Source organism: Thamnophis elegans, chromosome Z (assembly GCF_009769535.1).
Source record: "Thamnophis elegans isolate rThaEle1 chromosome Z, rThaEle1.pri, whole genome shotgun sequence".
In the NCBI taxonomy this organism is placed as follows: Eukaryota; Metazoa; Chordata; class Lepidosauria; order Squamata; family Colubridae; genus Thamnophis; species Thamnophis elegans.
The window spans coordinates 42,100,991-42,121,494 of record NC_045558.1 but is presented as its reverse complement, the minus strand read 5'-3'; the positions used below and the strand labels follow the sequence as shown (position 1 = coordinate 42,121,494).

The 20,504-nt window shown below is 34.1% G+C and overlaps 1 protein-coding gene across 2 annotated transcripts in view; it reads left to right on the top strand.

The window, feature by feature from the left end:
* SKAP2 (src kinase associated phosphoprotein 2) overlaps positions 1 to 20,504 on the top strand; it is a 127,210-nt gene that overhangs the window by 69,552 nt on the left and 37,154 nt on the right. For both annotated transcript variants that reach the window (XM_032237312.1, XM_032237311.1), the window contains exons 5-9: positions 5,310 to 5,387; positions 7,313 to 7,396; positions 13,388 to 13,512; positions 14,408 to 14,471; positions 14,862 to 14,978. In XM_032237312.1, the coding sequence (XP_032093203.1) occupies positions 5,310 to 5,387; positions 7,313 to 7,396; positions 13,388 to 13,512; positions 14,408 to 14,471; positions 14,862 to 14,978 (468 nt within the window). The remainder of the gene's footprint in view (positions 1 to 5,309; positions 5,388 to 7,312; positions 7,397 to 13,387; positions 13,513 to 14,407; positions 14,472 to 14,861; positions 14,979 to 20,504) is intronic.

The window sequence follows — 20,504 nt, the reverse complement described above, 5'->3', positions numbered from 1 at the left end:
AATGTTAGGCAGACTGTCTAGATTCACATCTGAAAGACCTGCCACTGAAACCATACTTTCTATAGTATAAATAGGAGCCACATGCCACGTAAAATTTATCTTCAAATAAATTTTGCCTTTGTATTTTGAACATATCATTTTGTGGCCGTCATCTAAATTCTTTCACTCTTAACAGAATATTTTTTTAATTAGTAATTTTGTATAAATAAAAATAGTTTCCACCAAATGCCAGAAATATCACATTTTGAATGTGTGCTAGTGAGCTTCAGATAACCCATAATTAGAGGATGTGACAATGCTAGTCTGACTTGAAAGTCATCACTAGCTTCTGTTTTATATATAATAGCATGAGCATGCCTGGAGTAATAGAGGCCTTTGGTTATACTCGTAGCATACTGGTCAAAATGTCCTAAAACTATCTAGCACTGTCCTTATCATAAGCTGAAGAATCTGAAGGTGGTACAGGTGTGACTAAAACTGGCAACTTACTTAGCATTATTTCTGCCTTACTAAACAAATATGGAAACCTTGATTGATCAAAGCAATGATGGGCAGCAGAAGAGAATATTCCAGGGCCAGTTTGGTAACTATCATGGCATATGGAAAACCATAACTTACAACGCAAAAGATATGAATAATAGCTGGGAAGAATTAACCAATGTATTTAGAAATAAATATATATATGTTGTGAATCTTTGCAGTAAGAAAAAGGGGGAAGATTTGATAAATCTGGATGAAGAAAATCTGACCTTGTGGAGTGGTGCTGGAAGTACTATACATGCAGGCAAATTAAAATATAGATTTAATTAAGCAAGATGGAGTTAAATGCATGCCAGAATGCATGAACTGGATTTTTCATTCATGTTATTATGGAGGAACATGAAAGTAGGAATTTATAGTTGATAAAATTTGCATGCTTATTTATGTATGAGCCCAAGGCAGTGAACAGAATGCTCTGTTACCAATTTTCCCCATAACATTTTGTGAAGTGAAGTATGAAAATGAAAGAACCAGAGATGAGTTTGGGGAAAAATTGTTTTACATGAATCTGGTATAACGGAAAAAGTATTGGATTCAGAAGGGGGACTCATCAAATTTTCAAACAATACCAAACTGATAGGAATAGCCAAAACTGCAGAAGACATGCTCAAAAGTCAGATAGATCTTGGTAGACTTGAACCCTGGGCCCTATCTAACAAAATAAAATTCAATGTAGGGAAAAGTAAGGTTTTACACTTCAGGAAGAAAAATAAAATATACAAGTAGAGATTAGGTGAAAACTGGCTCAATAGTGAGAGGGATCTTGGAGTCCTAATGGACAATCACTTAAATATGAGCTAGCAGTGTGTAGTGGCCGCCAAAAAACCAATCCTAGGTTGCATTAATAGATCAGTTCTTTCCAGGGCACATACATGTTTTCATACATTTTTTTTCAGTAACTTTCTCAGCCAAGCATCTTGTTGAGGCCAGAAATGTCTTAAGAGTAGTTCAATTTTTGTTGTTGAAGAGTTGCATGTGCTTCCCAAAGGAATAATCATTTTACAACTCTCAAATAGTCTTTACTTAGATAATTTAGTCTTTGCAATAGCTTTTAAACAATATTTTATTAATAGTATAATAATTCACTGCCAAATGCATCTCATAATCCAATAGCATGCTATCTTTTAAAAATGAAATATGAACATCTTTTTGAACTCATCTTAGAACTGTTATTATTTTGATTGATTAGCTGCCTTTTGCAATACTCAGTAATGTGCTTGGCAACTGGCTCACAATGATGTTGGTTGCAGCAACCCATTATCATGTTTTGATTGCCATTTGCAATCTTCCCTTCTGGCTTCCCACAAGCAAAGTAAAGGGAAATCTAGCAGGAGATTTCACACAGTCATTTCCATTTACACTGCTTTTTCATCCACCTGCCAAAATTGCATATCTTATGGCACTTTCCCATGACATCTGCCTACCTGACCATCCCTAGCTCTTGCCTGATGGTTCTCTTGCCTAGGAGCATATCTCTTATCACATCACAATCCTGTGACATCTTAATTATCTGGTAGTCCTGGAGTTATGATAGCAACTGGGGCTGTGGGAGCACGTCTCTATGTAATATGGTCATATGACATTACATTTTATGAATGTATTGCATAGCGAAGGAAATTATGGCCTCATCACCTATCATGATTCAAGGATTACTCTATATTATTTTGCTTATTGTATTTTTTTTATATAGTACTTACAAAATGTTCAGTTAATGTACTTTTCTTTCTAAGATATGGCAATGATTTTTTAAGGCAGTCTTTCCCAGCATGATAGCCTCTAGATATTTTGGATAATATTGCCCATCTCATCAATCCAAGCAAGAATGGACAATATTGTGGTATGATGAAACTTATAAACACTTGGAAAATGCTAAATGTTAATCAGAAATTATCTGTGCCTTGAACTCTGATAATGTTAGAGTTGTATCCTGGTGCATCCTGGATGCAACTCTGGACTGGTGCATCCTGGCAGGATGTATCAGTCTTTATCATAAATGCTGCTAATTGAATTTAACAACAGTTAAGGAAAGGAGATAATTTGTATTTACAGAGACTGGTAGATAATTTTGTGTGCATTGTGAATCATAAAAGAAAGCTCAGAAACGGAAAAGCCAGAATCTGGATTTTCACGGTGGACAAGACAAGAACTTGTGATTAATTATAATTTGAATTATGGTAATAGGTACAGCTGACTATCACAAATGGAGTGTAATATTATAGACAATTGTTCAATAAAGTTTTCCAAATGCCATTTTTTTCTAGTTTTAAATCCCAAATTAGTTAAACTTGGAGTACACCCCTTGAAATTACTGGAATTTGTTTGGTGTAAATATTTTAAGTTACACAAGTGTCAATGTATCTACTGAATTATTATTAATTCAAGTCTCACCCATATTTGTCTTGGTGTCAGATAAACACTTTTTAAAAAGTAATGTAAAAATAATGCATGGTTTTTGTACCCCATATCTTTTTTTCTTAGTTATTTTAGCAGATAAGGCCCTTTCTAATATTCTGTTGTTAGTTAGTATTCTGTGTCTGTATTTAATGGTACAGCTCTTCAGTAGTTTCCCAAGTAATTTCTATAGTGGGATAACTGATTCAATAAATAACAAAATACAGAAATTTAATAAGGACTCCTGACATAAATTAATAACAATTGGGAGGGAGGGACAAAACAGTAAATTTAAAAATTAGGAAAAGTGAAGGCAAGAAAGGAAAGATGATGTACTCTTACAGCATCAGTTTGAATAAGCAAAAGACATATTTTGTGCTACGTAATATTGCCATAACATTTGGAAACAAGAGAATTCCCTAAAACAGATTGTGCAAAGAAGCTCATAGTCTCTTTTCAGATAATATTTCTGGATGGACAGAGAACTCTGTAGGTTTCTCAGTCTTTTCCATGTTAATTTTTCTCCAGTAGCCCAAAGGCCTTCAGATAATGCTGTGAGTAACATGATTGCCTATTGTGTCATGCTGAGAAATGATGATTCATATTGCCTAGTGCCAAGCTGGTCCTCAATGCCAAGAGCTCTTGGTAATCATTGTAAGTAGCTGACAGTTGGATAATTGCCTGCTTTGCAGTTCACTCCATCTGATCCTTTGAAATCAGTGCTATGGGTTCTGTTAACTACTATGATGTAGAAATGAGCATATGGGAACTAAAGAGAGGAAATTAATTACTGTTCAATTATTTGTAGTATTTGTTAAAATGGAGGAAACATGCAAACAATGAACGTAGCCAGGTTCAATTGTTGAAGTATTATAATAGTGTAAACTAGCAAATGTCAAATGTTCACTAATATCATAGGATTCTTAAGTGGGTAAGTGTTTAGTCATTCCTAACCTAAAGGGAGAGTTGGAAGCTTCAGAAATATCTAAGTTAACTTCAAACTGGAGTAAATCTATGTCTTGTCATAATTGAGGAATCTTGATCTTAATTTTGTGGTCTACTTCTAATGATGAATTTACATCCATAAAGCTTTCTGCATGTATCCAAATAGTTATTTTTAAGCAGAATCCCCATCCCACTTTCAGGTCTTGAGCCATTTAGAACTGTGCTGCGGAAGTCATGGATGAGTGCACACATTCATCCCCACTTGCATGAGTAGTGGCTAATGTGTGCTCCATTTTTGCAAGTGATGGTCGCAGATCTATCCCCTCTAACCCCCACCGCTCGTCCGCAAAACTGGAAAGATTGGGGAGCTCTGTTGCATAGCCATTCTTGCTTATAAGAGGGCTGACATTTGTTTGTTTGTTTGTTTATTTATTTATAGAATTTATATGGCTGCCTATTTGCACATGGCGACTCAAGGCGGCCTACAGAATATTGAGCAAAAATAAAACATGTATCAACATATTTATAAATTTAATAAGTGTAATAAATGCAATTGAAATAGCAATCCTAAACTATATTTAAACCCAGTATGAATGAATGAATGAATGAATGAATACACACACACACACACACACACACACACACACACACACACACACCTTTTACTTTATATCCATGCTCTTCTCATGGGGCATTCAAAATAGCTCATTCTCATCAATTGTATAAATTGATTAAAAACTCTGTACATTTGCCACTACTAATAAATAATTGTATTTCACATAAAAGCTGGAAATAAGGAATAATTATTTCCTATCAGTAAAAAAAAAGTTTTTAAAAACATGTTCAACTGAATTAATGAGATTGATTAATTGTGGATGATACTTGAATAAGATCTGGCAACCATGTTTGATTTTAAATTTGTGGACCTTAATTATAGTTAAAATATGTGGAGAAAAATATAAGTTTGCCCAATGAAGGCTGCAAAACTTAGAGGTTAGAGAGATCTTTATGACTGTTGGGAGGGAGTGATGGAGGGAATGAAATAACATTATCCTAGACAGAGGTATGGCTGACTGCCTGAAATCCTGAACAGAAGTGTCTGTGCTGCAGCATTAATTTTCTTAATGGTAAAAGCAGATGATTTTCTTAACTGATTAATGTTCCATGTTCTACTAAATAAACAATCCATAATGTTCTTTTTATCCTTCTGACTATACCAAAGAAAAGGAACTCAAACATAACTTAAAATGCTTCAATAAATTTTAACTATTTTGTAGCCCAGTTTAATGTGTGCTAATGAATGTAAATTATTAATTTCTATATTCAAATAAGCTAAACCTACAATCATTAGTTAGTATATATTTTTATGCAGTAGGAGATTATTTCATAGTACTTTAAAAATCATTTGTTCTTTATGTCCTTTCTCCTTCCAGGTCATCAGTTTCCTCCAATTGCGGCACAAGATCTTCCATTTGTTTCAGTATCTGGATATTTGGAAAAACGTAGAAAAGGTAAACTAAAATGGGTGATAGAATTAATGCTTTCAGTTTTTATAGTAGTTGCAGTCATTTTGTTTCTGGAGGCAAATGATTCACTTATTTTGGAAAATATTGAAAGAATTTAACCATAAAGTATAGGTGGAAATATAATGAACATTTTCTTCTGGGCGTACAGCTTCAGTGTATCTGAGACAAGAGAAGTTGGTTGTTTCTGTTTTTGATCCCCTAACCCATAACTTAAGGGGATTAAAAACAGAAGGGTCATCAAGGTTGTATTTTTTGCAACAAGATGAATTTATGAAAGATGAATATGCCATCCATTTCATCCTACAAATCAACTTTGTGTAGAGCACAATTAAAATAATAAATATGGAAATATTAACTAGATTAGATATAAAACTGGAAAAGCCAAAGCAAGAATGGCACAGTGGTGGCACCCTCCCTGTTAGTCCACCAACCACCTACAACATAGGGCTCCCAACATTGGTCCCAAGCCAATTAGCTGAACCAGGTTTTAATGTTCTTCTGGAAGGTCAAAAGGGTAGAGGCAGATCTCATCTTTGGTGAGAAGGTATTCCTAAGAGAGAGGAGCCAGAAAAGGTTATTGTCAACTCTGAAACTGGCCTGATTGAGACTATCTTTGAGGCTTCAGTGTTGCCACCATGGTGATGAGGAATAGGGAGATAGTTTGAGTTTTATAGCCAAAACAAAATAGTTTCCTCTGAGAATCAAGGACATTCTCAGAGGTGGCTAAAGAGAGGAAGAGTGAAGTTTCCAAGCAACTGGACAGCATCTTGATTGGACAATGTGATTGATTGAGAAAAGGAGGAATAACTTTTACTTTTAATTAGGTGAAAACAACAGAAACCTTTAGAATTGGTTTCACCACCCAGTACCAATATGATATATACAATAAACTTGTTCTTTGAGGAAATTGCTTGCATCGGAGTTATGTTTGCTATGGGTGTATTTCTTGGAACCCTGACAGCTATCCTCCTAGACCCTGTCAGCTGAAACTCTTTAACCAATCGCGTCTGTAGCATGCCCTTATGTGGGAACACGTTGTGGTCCAGTCCATTGGGGCAAGACAGTTCCTCAGATAACCTGGTTCTATGCCATGTAGGACTTTAAAATATGATAAACAGTACTTTGAGTTGGACCCAAAGGCAACACCCAGTGCAACTTGTGCAACAGAAAGGATATTACCCATTCTTAGGGTGTTTACTATACATCTCATTAAGCACTGAACAAGATATTTGGGTTCAGCTATCTGCTTCCTAAGTATATTTTTCTTGTTTCAGAAGACAAGAAAAATGACTAGGATCTGTAATGTAGATCCTAAATTCAACTGCAATAAATCATATTCTGAAAAAGTACATTGCTCACTCAAACTAAACAATAGATGCTGCTATTAATAGCCACATTTTTTAGATAATAGATCATGCATAACATTATAAGTTAAAAAAATGAAAAGTAATATCTTACAACAGTAAAAATAATTTACTAGCCCTGGTGAAAACTGAACATGTAAGAATTTTGAAAAGGAAAAGAGGAAAATAGTATGTACTGTATGTATTTTTAAGCTTCAGAGTCTCTGAATTGGATATATACATTGTCTTATGCATTATCATGTAATTATTGAAATGTAGAGTTGGAAAGGAACTCAAAAATCACAGCTTACCCTGTTCAATACAGAATCTCAATAAACATTTCAAATATCTATCTGAGATCTGTTTCAAACTGTGAGAGAAATGTATCTGGGGGCAGGTGCCAAAATTGGTGAAGAATAATACTTACTTTTGGCAGTCCCTGCTTATATCCATATTTGCACCAGAATATATATTTTCCATTGCACATCCTGAATTGTTTATTTTTGCCTGTTAGTAATTAACAAGTTTGTTATGTGTAAAAATCTATGTGAATTATTTTAATTACAGATCACAGTTTCCTTGGCTTTGAGTGGCAAAAACGTTGGTGTGCTTTGAGTAAAACAACCTTCTACTACTATGGAAGTGACAAAGGTATTGCAAAATATAGGGAATATTTTGAATGCTGCTGAATGGATATTAACAGTTAACTGTATTGCAAAATATAGGAGTTATCTTGAATGTTGCTTAATGGACATTAAGAATTAAATGTTACAGGCCTCAGAGGTCTCTCTTTTTAATTGTAAACTGGATTTACGTGCAATTTTCCTGAATTTCATATAATTCTCCACATGCTTCCAGATGGTGTAAATATACTGTCTTGATGAAATGTTCTCTTATCTTCTACTGTCTTGATGAAATGTTCTCTTATCTTCTTTCTTGTTCCTTTGGAATTTGACATGGACCATTTTTTCAGAACTTTAATCAACTTTCAAAATGATACAGCATTATCTTGGTTTAGTTTCATTTGGTAATTCTTCCTCCCCCCACTATCACCGCCTCAAACAGTATTTTTGATCTGTTACGTATCATCATGTTTCAATTGTTTCAAGCTTGTAGAATTCTGTGTTGCTGTATAGTTTTATAAGTAAACGTAAAGATAAAGGTTTCCCTCGCACATATGTGCTAGTCATTTCTGACTCTGGGGTGGTGCTCAGCTCTGTTTCAAAGCCAAAGAGCCAGCGCTGTCCGAAGACATCTCTGTGGTCATGTGGCCGGCATGACTAAATGCTGAAGAAGACTGTTACCTTCCCACCAAAGATGGCTCCTATTTTTTCTACTTGCATTTTTACATGGTTTCGAATTGCTAGGTTGGCAGAAGCTGGGGCAAGTAATGGAGCTCATTCCATTACACAGCAACTGTCGACCTTTCTGATCAACAAGCTCAGCATCTTAGCCACTGAGCCACCACATCCCTATGTAGAGTTTTATAGTTAATGTTTATTTCATTCCATAGTAAAACATTGGTTTTTTTTACAAAAAATCCAGGTGATGTATCATATAGCTGCACAATATCTAGTAAGAAAATGTTTCAGAATGATGTGTATAAGCTGTCCAATGTAAAACGAATCAAAGGAAAAATTGTTTGTTTATGGCAGTTTAAAGTCTGGATGTTACTGAAAACTTCAAGACTGTTGAAATTTGTATTACAAATACAATGTGGCAGTGTTCATCAGGGAGCACAATGGATATTTTCCTTAGTTTACTGTAGTTCTTTAGTTTCTTCCCCAGCTCTCCAATTTTCTGCCATTCACAATTTAATACTTAATAATTAAGGACAGCACTGGAATCCACATAACTTCAATACTGCTACAGCCATTTCAAGTCCCAGGATGTCAGACAAATAAATCAGTAACATTACTTTATAAGCCATAGGAGTTTGGACCATTCTCAGGGGCAATCTTGGACAAAGCAACATCCAACAGCTTATAGAAATGTATTGCTGGTAACTGTCACTGTAGTTTCATAGTTTCTTTACTTAGGAACACTATTTGAGCCTGTTATGCATCACAGTGAAAAAGTGAAAGAGAATCAGAACAATTACGATTACATCAGGGGTCCCCAATCCCTGGCCACAGATTAGTCCTGGTCCATTGCCTATTAGGGACCGGGTCACATACTAGATGTCAGTGGCAGGGAAGTGAGTGAAACCAAAACCATTCCCTCTCCCCCTGATCCAAACAAAAATTGTCTTCCATGAAACCATTCCCTTGTGCCAAAAAGATCGGGGACCACTGGTTTACATAATATCTCAAGACACCTCCTGTTTTAATTTCCTGTTTTATCTCCTTAATGAGCGGACAGGCTTTAACTAGGGCTAAATAGACTCTGTTGAGATAGCTTAATTCATGATGACTGTTGAAGGAGAAGACTAAGAACAAGGTAATATGCTGGTTTTGTCTCTGGTTGATTTCCTCTTTTTTGCCATAAATGTCTGTTATTGATCATGGAAACAATTAAAAGCAAGTACATGTATAATGTCAAAACTCATTTCAGAAAATGTATACAATTAGTGGAGTCTCCACTTACTGTTTCTATGCTGTTTAGAATATTACCAAATTTGTAAGAAATGCACTCCTAAATTATTAAGAGACTTTCCGATCAGTCAGAAAACTGAAACTTGGTTTAGCAGTAGTTCAACAAATACCACTTTAGAGTACTTGATATATCTGTAATGGGATCCTCAGCATGTAAGTGTCAAAATGAACTGCCAATGAGGATTTGAAACTTAATTAATACATACACACAAAAAAGTATATCGGGGTGGAGCCAACGTCGCGATGAGATGGATATGCGGTCTCGATGCTCTGAGACCGCAACCAATACTTTTGCTGCTGGGTGGTCCAATCGGATCTAAACCGTCCCGAAGAGACGGTAAACAGGAAGAATATGTCTTGCTGACCGCAGAGATCTCGCAAAATCCCTGAAAGAAGCAAGAGAAGTTCTTCAAGCCAGCGACAAAAAATCCAGCCAAAGCTGACAAAGTCAGGCGGCTCCAAAACGGAAGGATACGGAAAGAGAAAGTGTTTCCAGCTGGTGAGGAACTTTTACTGTTTTAAAAAGAGACTGCCTACAAAAACTTAAAATTAATCTAAATTGGGGAATAGAAGAATCAAGCGGCAGGATTAAATTTGAAATGGTTTTGGACAGTGGTTATCTTATCTTTTAAATGCTATTTTCATGGATGGAATTTATGTAAGCCTTTTGAAATGGATGGATTAAGTTCTCTTTTTTTCTTTTATTGTTCTCTGTAACCTAGGGACCTAGGGACCAAAGTTTTCCTCTTTCATTGCTGTGGATATTTTTCTAATTCATTTAAAGATTGGACTCTTTTTTCTAACTTGAAATACAAAAAAGATACAAAAGGAAATTAGATTTTCAACAGTATTAACGCTGCTCGGAGACTGGGAGGATTTGTTGATTGGAGTTTTGTGTATTGAAAATGGAACACTTTTTTTTCTCTATGGATTGTTTTGACTTGGCAATACAAGGTTGTACTGCTTGCCTATAGAGAGTGATAAGAAGGGAAGCACACAGATGTTCCTTTGAAGTATATTTCTAATCAGAGAAAAGTGAATCTATGCTTTAATTTTATTAACCTTCCAAGCTAGAGCAGCTGTGTTTGTTAGAATTGCACAATTTCAAAAGAAAATAGAAATCTCAAGTTTGCAAAAGATACTTTCAAAAATACAGAAATTATCAAATACATATGAAAGAGAAAAAATTGGAATACTCAGAGCACATAACAATAAAATATGATGATGAAATTGAGGATGTCTATCAAATGCAAAATGGGGTGGTTGAAGCTCAAAAAATCAAAATGGAAAATGAATATAAAGAAATTAAACCTGCTGATATTTATGGTGATTGGTTTGTCTCTGAAAATGGAAAGAATGGAATACTGAAAGAGGAATTAAATGGATAGGAAATCTATTCCAGAGAGCAAGATACAAAAGACGGAAAAAAAGAAAGAATCTATGGATTTAAAGAGAGAAATTCTATTAGCAAAAGCATTGATAACACTGCTGACAATCAAAGATAAGCTGAATAAGGAAGCAGAAAGAGGGCATCGACATTATATGAGAGATCTTATAAGCAAGGATTTGCTAGGAGAAGGCTGAACAAAACTGACCAAGAAGGTGATTAGAGGACTGGTACCACAAATGGCAGAAGATATGAGACTGTTTTCCTATTGGAAAGATACAGGTTGATAGATGGAAGAATATAATTTAAAACTAGTTAAACTTAGTGAAATTTATTGATGATAGATATAGCTTAAATAAATAACTGATAATGTTACTAATGTACACAATGTGTAGTGTTATCATGAGTATAATTGGATATGAATATTGAATGGCACCCATGTAAGGAAGATTAGCAAGGCCTTTGGATTATACATAAAGGATAATGATGATGAAGATAATAATAATAATAATAATAACAACAACAACAACTAAAATACAATTGAAGTTTTAATTATTAGGGGGAACATGTTATGATACAGGATATAGTCAAATAAGGAGTATAAGAATAACAAAGTATATATAGATATGGGTATAACATAAGAAAACTGGATGTAAACTTTAAACAGTGATTTAGAAAGGAGGATTAGAAAACTTTGTTATTAAATATTATGGATGTTTAGCTAGAATAGGACATAAGGATTTAGTGGAGGATTTTAGAAATAGTAATTGAAAGGCCAGTATATGGTTATATATTAAATTTTGGTATATTTTATGATGAAGGACTCTTAAAAAATTATAGTGAAATGAAAATGGAGATATGATGATGGTGACATGTGTGAATATTTGAGTTAAAATACTTAAGTTAATATTAATTATGTTTGTTGACTGTGGAAGAGTTGCACAAAAGTCTTTTTGTAACCAACTGGTACACTTTCTATAGCATGTAAAGAAGGATGTTATGTTTGTTTTAAATTAAAAAAAAATTATTAAAAAAAGAGTATATCAAACTTAAATATAAATATTTTTTAAATCAAAAGAAAATACATCAAAGAAAAAGAAAAAAATGCAGAAAGTAAAAAAAGGAAGGAAAAAGTTTTAGATATATTTGAAATAAGAATTTAATAATAGTTTAATTATAATAAAGATTACAAGATTGTAATAAGAATCTTTTCCATGGGAAGATGCTTTGGTTTTGAATTCTTTTTTAACAAATGATAGTATGAGATATTGAAGTTTGTACACTAAAGTTAACCATGAGGAACTAAATATTACAATTAAAGGAGAAAACACTTAAATTTGACTTACTAATACTGCGAGAAGAAAAATATTTTAATATTGGATATATTGAAGGATATTTTTTAACAATGGACTTGGAAAATAATAGTATCTACTTCTATTGGTAGATTGTTTAAAACATATTATGGAAGAGGAACACGTTTTTCTTTACAAGATTGAGATTGATTTGAAAATGAACTTAAAAATGACAGCCTACAAGAATGATATGGAAAAAGAAACTGCACTGGAGGGACAAAAGAAATCAGCTGATGTCTTAATAATTAAAAGAGTTATAGAAATAACAGGCCACGATAATTAACTGGATAATTTTCCTGTATTGAATTTATAAAAGAGACTTATTACAGCTTTGAAAAAAATTATGAGGAATAAAAAAATGAAAAGGAATCAAATTCAAGGACATTATTTGAAGGGACTAAAATAAAAGGAAGGAACATAAAGTTGATTTGTTTGATCAATGTTAAAATAGATACATTGCTTATGGACCTTTGTTAATTAGGATTGAAACAAGAAGTCTTATACATAAGCAATATAAAAGGCAAGATCAGTTGACTGTATTCTATGAGATGATAAATTATAAACTTGTTAATGCTTGTTGATAAAGGGCTATGTCATATCTTTATACATTTCTTTTTACTTTACTATGGTCGTATTTTTAATTTCTTTTTTTCCTTTTCTGCTGCTTTTATTTTTTCTTTTCATTTTTTTTAGTTTGCATTAGTGTTTTTGATCTTCACAATTTTAAAATTCCTGTTTAAAAAGGGAGTTTTTAAAATTCCTTTTGCCAATATATATTGAACAAAAAACATACTAAACCTATAGCTTTTCCATAGTCCATTGCTTTAGTCACTAGGTGAAAAACACCTTTACAAATATTGTTAATTGCATCTGAAGTTCACTTTTTGAATTCCGATACTGGGCCATGTATAACGGAGAGATCATCTTTTGTTGATCCATTGATTACTGAACCAAGAAGAGACACTGATTTATGGAACACTTGTATTGCAAGTTCCAGGTTCCAGTTCTTGATTCTCCCCCCCCACCCGTTGAGGCATCAGTGTGTGCATTTCACGCTAAATAAGACCATCTGTAAGGATCATCCTGTGGGATTCTATAAGCAGCCTTTTCAAAAATGTTCTTTGTAGTTTCCCCTTAAAAAAGAGTTTTATCTTTCAATCATCACTAAATCCACTCACAATAATGTTTAACTCAGCCTATTGAATATTCATGGAACAGAAAAACAAAATCTGAATAAATGATAACCTGATGGGACATTCATTTTCAATGTTGCAAATGAAATTCTATCTTTACTTTTCATCTACAACAGACAAACAACAGAAAGGTGGATTCGCTATAGATGGCTACACCGTCAGAATGAATAATACCCTTCGGAAGGACGGAAAGAAAGATTGCTGTTTTGAAATCGCTGCTCCTGATAAACGCATTTATCAGGTTGGAGTTTTTATGTTGTCTTGAAGTTAAATTGATAAAACTGTTACTGTTTCAGTTATGGAGACATTAACATTTTGGTAAAACATTTCCTGACATGTTGGAAAAAGAGCTGGAGTGGGGGTAGGGTGGAATCCTTTATTTTCTTATCTTGTACATTCATATAATAGATTTTGCAAAAAGATTGTCCTAATATTAATTTTTTTTGATAAGAACAGCTCATATGTCATACTTATCTGCTGGCTCATTTTACTGCTTACATTTAAATATCTATTATCTAATAGGTTTGTCTGATTTCTTGGATGAATAATTTTGTAAAATAATTGAATATAAATTCTTCAATGTTAAATATGTATTGCATTGCTTAGAGGCCTAAGAGGGAAATCAAAGTTAAAAGTATGCAATGTAAGATCTATCAGCTAGGCATCAATGTGAAATGTAAGTTTAATAAGTTTTAAATATCTGAGATTGCAGTTGAAAGCCAGTTAATTAAGTTGTCAGATACTGTGTTGGAATGTGACAAGAACATTTTTAAGAAAACTGTACCGAGCAGTCTAAAGAAATTCATGGGTGTCTTCTAATTGTCAAGGGCAAATTTTGTTCATCAGTCCTGGTTTTGACATTGATGAAGAGAAGCAGCTTTTTTTATGCACAGCTGCCAGCTGCTGATCAGAGTTCTAAATCCATCATCCTCTGCTTCAATTACATAAATTTGTCAAAATTAACTGTACATTATAAGAAGCATCCTTGCAAGAAAAGTACCAGAAGACATGTAAAGAATTACTAATGGTGTCCTGAAGAAGTGACCAGAATGCTACTTTCTTGGCTTTATTAATATAGTGCTAGGTATATTTTTATGTTCATGATTATTCTTCTCTAAAATGAAGTTTCTGAACAGTTTACAGCTGCTACTCCCAAAGAAGCTGCAGATTGGGTAGAGAGGCTGAAATTTGTGTTACAAGGTATGCCAGTTACTAACAAGACACTTTGCCTTTAATGCATGCTGGAAATTGAAGCTTCCCTGTTTTCTCTTTGTTGATCATGTGATTACTATGCTGCCTTAATAGTGCATTTTATTTTTAATCTGTGTGTATTTATGAAAGATTAAGGAATCCCCTATATATGTAGGAGTGTCATTGTACCTAGTTGACTCCCCTTCCAAAGAAGCTTAAACAAAGTGTTCATTCCTAATTAAAGTGCTGTAGTGTATGAATGTGAATTGTTTAATAAGTACAATTAGAAGGGATGTATTATATTACTTTGAAATGAAAATGGAAGGATGTGAGCATGTCTGTTGCTCTAGACAGTTCCTTGTGGCTAGGTTGACTGAATATCTTTTCTGTGTTTAACAGATATGGGATCTCTAACTATTCCAGAAGAGGAATATGATGACATTGAAGAAAATTCCATAGCTCCTTCTCAATCAGGAGGAGCACCTATTTTTGATGACATTTATGAAGAGCTTCCAGGTATTTTTGTTCCGGTTGATTGAAAGGGCTATAAAAGTTGGTGATTATTCTTTGTGTGGTAGCAAGTAGAATTTAAACAGATTTCACCAATCTGGTGGTCTCCAGGCATATATTGACTAGCTGGGAATTCTGGGAAATGGAATGCCAAAATTTAGACTATATGAGGTTGGAAACAGTTTTCTTAGATATGGGGAACTGTATGTAAATCCTACCTCTTGGACAAGTCATGTACCACTGCCTCAGAGTTCTTTATAATTTTTGAATTCAGATATTTGTAATATCTGGAGTAACAGTAGTAACAATATTTTAAAATAAAATTTTCATACAAGGGTATTGACACTAAACAGAAATTATAAAAACCATCACATAAAATTATTAACATTAATTTCTGAAATGTAATTTTTCAGTTAGAAAATTGACTCTCATATTGGCTGACAGACTAACTGCCTTATTTTGTCTTTTTAAATTTAGTGTATAGTTCTTAATCACATATTCTTCATTCATTCTATAAATTGTCACCTATTCCTTGATACATGAGATTATGCTTTTAAAGGAGTGACAGGGTAACCTGCTTTGTTTGCTTTTAAAAAGGATCTGCTGATGAATAATAAATAAAAGCAGTGGAGCTGTACTTGAATTTTTCTACATCCATCTACAGAAATCTGATTACGCCAAGGTTTTTACTAATTTTTTTATTCCATCCAGTTATGGCCAAGATTTCTAGTTCTTGACAGCCAGATGTAAATCTCATAAAAATATTCTTTATGACATACAGAGATGAAATTCATTGTGGTGAAAACAAAATGGCAAGAGGGGGTTCATAAGGATATAAAATCTCATGGAAATGAGGTTTCCCACTTGAGGTTGTATAGAAATGAGATCTTAAATAGAGAACCGAAGTAGTTCTATTCTAAATATAATAGGAATGTAAACTATAGTCTAGGAAGGCACTGGTGTTATCAATCAGAAACTAAGAGATACAGTGTAAATTACATAAATGCATGTTACGTAGTAGATATTTGCAATCTTTGGATAATATAATTTGCATTAAATTTAGCACACTGTATAAGGAAAGGGGCTTACTGAAAAGCTTTGTTTTTGACAGATGGCTTTAGGAAGCTATATACATATTTGACTATTCTATAAAAGTTCCTTTTGTGGCTTATGAAGACACATCAGTCAAGGAATGTGCAAATTACATGAAGCAGGACAAAATTGGAGGAAAAGGGTACTATGTGTTCTTGTTGTTCCCCTTCTAGAATTAAGAATATTTATGTATGCAAATATTAGCAATTTATTTGCTTATTCAAGATTTTCTTTTTTCCTTCTGTTCATTTTCCATTTCTCAGAGACAACCTGGACAGCCCTTGCATTTTTTGTTGACAAGGTTTTTCAGGAAGTAATTTGCCATTGCTTCCTTCTAAGGGCTGAGAGAAAGTGATTAGCCCAAGGTTACCCAGCTGGCTTTGTGCCTTTGTAAGTAGGATTAGAAATCACTGTCTCCTGATTTCTAGCCTGATACTTTAGCTACTATCCCAAACTGGCTCTCAATTCAAGTTGGTATTTAAGCTCCAATTCCATGACTTTCTCCGAGTAAATCACGTGGTATTTAAAACAGATTTATATCTGTGTAGATATACATTGAATGTTTTATAAGTCTCCTGATGAGAAGCATGGAGCTGATTATGGAGCTGATTATGTGAAGTAGAAACTAAACTATTGATTTCTTTTATCCCTTAAATAAACCTATTTTCCCAATTGTAAGCCATAACTAATGATGTTTATGCTATACATGTCTTTCTATTAATTAATATCCCCAATAGTATCGGAGTCTACTGCCTTTGCTACAGGTCCCTTGCTTTCACTTGTGCACTTTATAATTAATAATTTTGCAAACAGACTACCTTTGGGTTATCTTATATCTTGCTTCATTTTCTGACAACTAGCAGCAAACCGCTTGTAGACACTTTCAAGCTTAATTTGGTTATGAAGCATTTACTACCTCCAGAGAATTTATGCTTCGTAAAGTGCATTGCACACCCAGCTCCTTAATGTTAAAACAAGCAGGGGGATTCCTTAAGGGAAATTAAGAAGTAATTTAGGTTGGAATGTGATTGCATCGATGTATAGGAATTGCACAGAAGTGCAATACCAAAGCACAGTTACTAATCTACACCTACACACTGCAATGCAGTCCAAGATTGTGAAACTACATATTTCTAGCAGCACCCTGGGGCATAGGGCTTTACTGAATTTAATCAGGTGTTTGCTGCAGTATCTGTTTTAGTGCTTTACATCTGGCCCAGATCCAAAACAAAAAATAAAACCCCCACACAAAACCATGTAACTAATTCTGCACACCTAAGGGATCTCTGGCCCTTTTCCTCTTAAACAGCAGCTTTACCCTCAATATCAGTTTTAATAGAAGGAAGTTTCAGAAGAAATTATTGATATGGCTTATGAGAAATAGGATGGCCTTTCACAGGCACCTGATGTGCTCAAGCCCCTGGGTGTACTTAAATATGTCTCTTCCATTTAATGTAGATAGCACACGTATCTATTTTGAAGTATAAAAAGCATTATGATTTAATTGTAAGAATTATTCATAAAAATGCAATTTTTATTTGCAGTAATATATGTAAGATCTCAACATGCTTTAGAATTCTGGTTCAAATAACATAGAAATTGACTCCTTTATTACAAATTAGATTGAATAACATGGGTTTATCTAAGCGATACAGAGCTCAGTAGTATAATCTGCTATATGCTTGGAGAGAGCCTTTAAGCTCTGTTCTTCAGAAATTTCCCAGGGAGTATTACTTCACTGTTCATACTGACCTTTGCAAGATTTCAGCCCCAAACCCCAAATGTCAGCAATAATTGGACATTGGTATCAGTCACAAGTGTAATAAAACTTGCGACATTTGCAGCTTCAGTTCATAAGCATGCTTGGTTCCTGAGCCTTTTGTGCTTGGCAAATCCAGTGGTATATCATCACCAAAAACAAGAACTTTTGAGTGAGGTTGATATAACAAGCCACAAATGTTTGTAGCTCCTACTTTCTAAAAGCTTGAAGAACGAGAAGGCAAACACATTCCCATTACTACACAGTTTTGGTTATTTTTTAATGATTAGCTTAAAATGACTTAATGGTTTCCTTGTATTTACATTTGGGTGCAATATGAGTCTAACGTTGGCATCATGCTTTACAGGGGAACAATGCCAAGAACAGAATGTAGGGCAAAGGGGGAGGGAGATGGGACATGGTTAGATATTTTTTCTAGCCTACATACACACTCGGGATGCTGTTTGGACAAAATTGTCTTAAGTACAATTTATTCACAGAGGCTTAGCTGTCTGTGAATTCCAGCACACACCATTCACCTGTCTGTGAATACCAGAAGTTGCTTTATTTAGTTTGTTATCACTTTTATGGTTTGCAGTTTGATACCTTGAAAAAGCATTTGAAACTCTTGGAAGAGCATATACTGCAGCAGCTTCATCTTAAGTTAGAGATGATTCTAGAATAGAATACTTTATTTGGCCAAGTGTGATTAGAGACACACACAAAAAAGTGTCTCCATTGCAGAAACACTCAATGTACATGCAAAACAACAGAGTAATAATAATCATAATAATTATACCAAAAAGAGAAGGTAGTAGAAAAGATGAGAAGGATAATAATGATAATACAGTCTTACCACATGGGCAAATATACTTAGACATAAGACGTGTTTGTGGGAATTAGGTGTTCAGCAAAGTGATGGCATGATGGAAAAAACTATCTTTGTGTCTAGTTTTTTTTGCATGCCGTGCCTTCTGTGGTGTCCTAAGGAGAAGAGTTAAAACAGTTTATGTCCAGGATGTGGCCAATGGTATTTTTCCACACATTTACTGGTTCATTTGCTGAGAACTGATTCCTCAGCTTTTCAGAGTAAGCTTCTCTTTGCTGCCTGGGTCTCCTTGGTTAATACACCCATGGCCTGATTGTAAAAACAAACAAATAAACAAACACCACAGTGCTACATTGATACTCATTGTTAATTCCTTTCAGGAGGTGCAATGAGTACCAAAAGAGATGAATACCAGACAAATTTTTCCCTTTAGGAATAATGTAATGTATTACTCTTATATTGTTCATATTGTCTGAATTATAAAAGAAAAAATGATTTTTTAAAAAATAATATTTTTAAAATTATTTTTTTTAAAAATCAGATGATATTTTAGTAAGTAGTGCAGTGTTGTGTTTGATTTAAAGCTGTGTGCAGAACGTATGATTCCCCAAAGCTTTCAAGATCGCTCACCATTAGTTGCACTGGCTAAATGGGATTTGGCCTCCTGCTTTAAATCTTCTGAAGAGTTTCTCCTCTCTATTATAACTCTACTATAACTCTGATTCTTACATATTTAATTAGAAATTATTTTGGATTGTGCTTTTTAATTTTGAATCAATCTGTCATAAGAGGAACTACTAAATACTATGTTTCCACAAATTTTGCTTTGGGTTAAAATACGTAATTTTATTACTGATAATGAATACTGATCAATTTTTTTCCTGCTTTGAGTCAGCCAACATGAAAGTAGTTCTGACATTATTGATTTGCAAAAGCAATATAATAAGATGGTTAAGTGACAGATGTTGGATACTGATGCAAGAACAAGAAATCCATGTTAGAGAATCTTATCATGCTAGAGAGACAAAAGTAATTTTACTTATGTTACAACCTTTTCATTGTTGACTTCATTTCTGGCAGCTGTTACACTTTATATACTTTGTTTAGTCATAAAGGTGTTATGCATTATGCATCCAGAGTATAATGTTTCACTAGTAACTAGGCAAGAAAAACTGATGTCTTTCATGACCATAGTTTGTGATTAGGAAATAAGATAAAGAAAACATTCCTACACATTGTAGAGGACATTATTTTTCCCAATGAAAGGTTACCTCATAAATATCAAATGATTGAGCCATGGTGGCGCAGTGGTTAGAGTGCAGTACTGCAGGCTACTTCTGCTAACTGCTGGCTGACTACAATTTGACAGTTCAAATCTCACCTTGCTCAAGGTTGACTCAGCCTTCCATCCTTCCGATGTCGGTAAAATGAGGACCCAAATTGTTGGGGGCAATATGCTAACTCTGTAAACAGCTTAGAGAGGGCTTTGAAGCACTGTGAAGTGGTACATAAGTGCTATTGCTATTGACTTTATATTGCTAGTGACTTTATATTATGCGGGTCATCTCTTTGAGAGAATTCTGTACTCAAAAGTCAATATCCAAATTTTTGAAAAGATTTCAATACGTGCAGTATTGTGGGATATGAAACAGTCATAGGATGATTGTAAATACTGGTTAATGATAATCAGTCAATCTTCCCTTATGGTAGAATATAGCAGTGAGGGTGGATCAGAGGGAATTCCTGTGCATCCTCATCCTCAAAACCTATTCCAGGCAGTTAGATATTCTTGAGAAGATTTTGATGGACAGTACAAAACTGCAGAGAAAGAAAGAGGACTTTCTCACTTAAT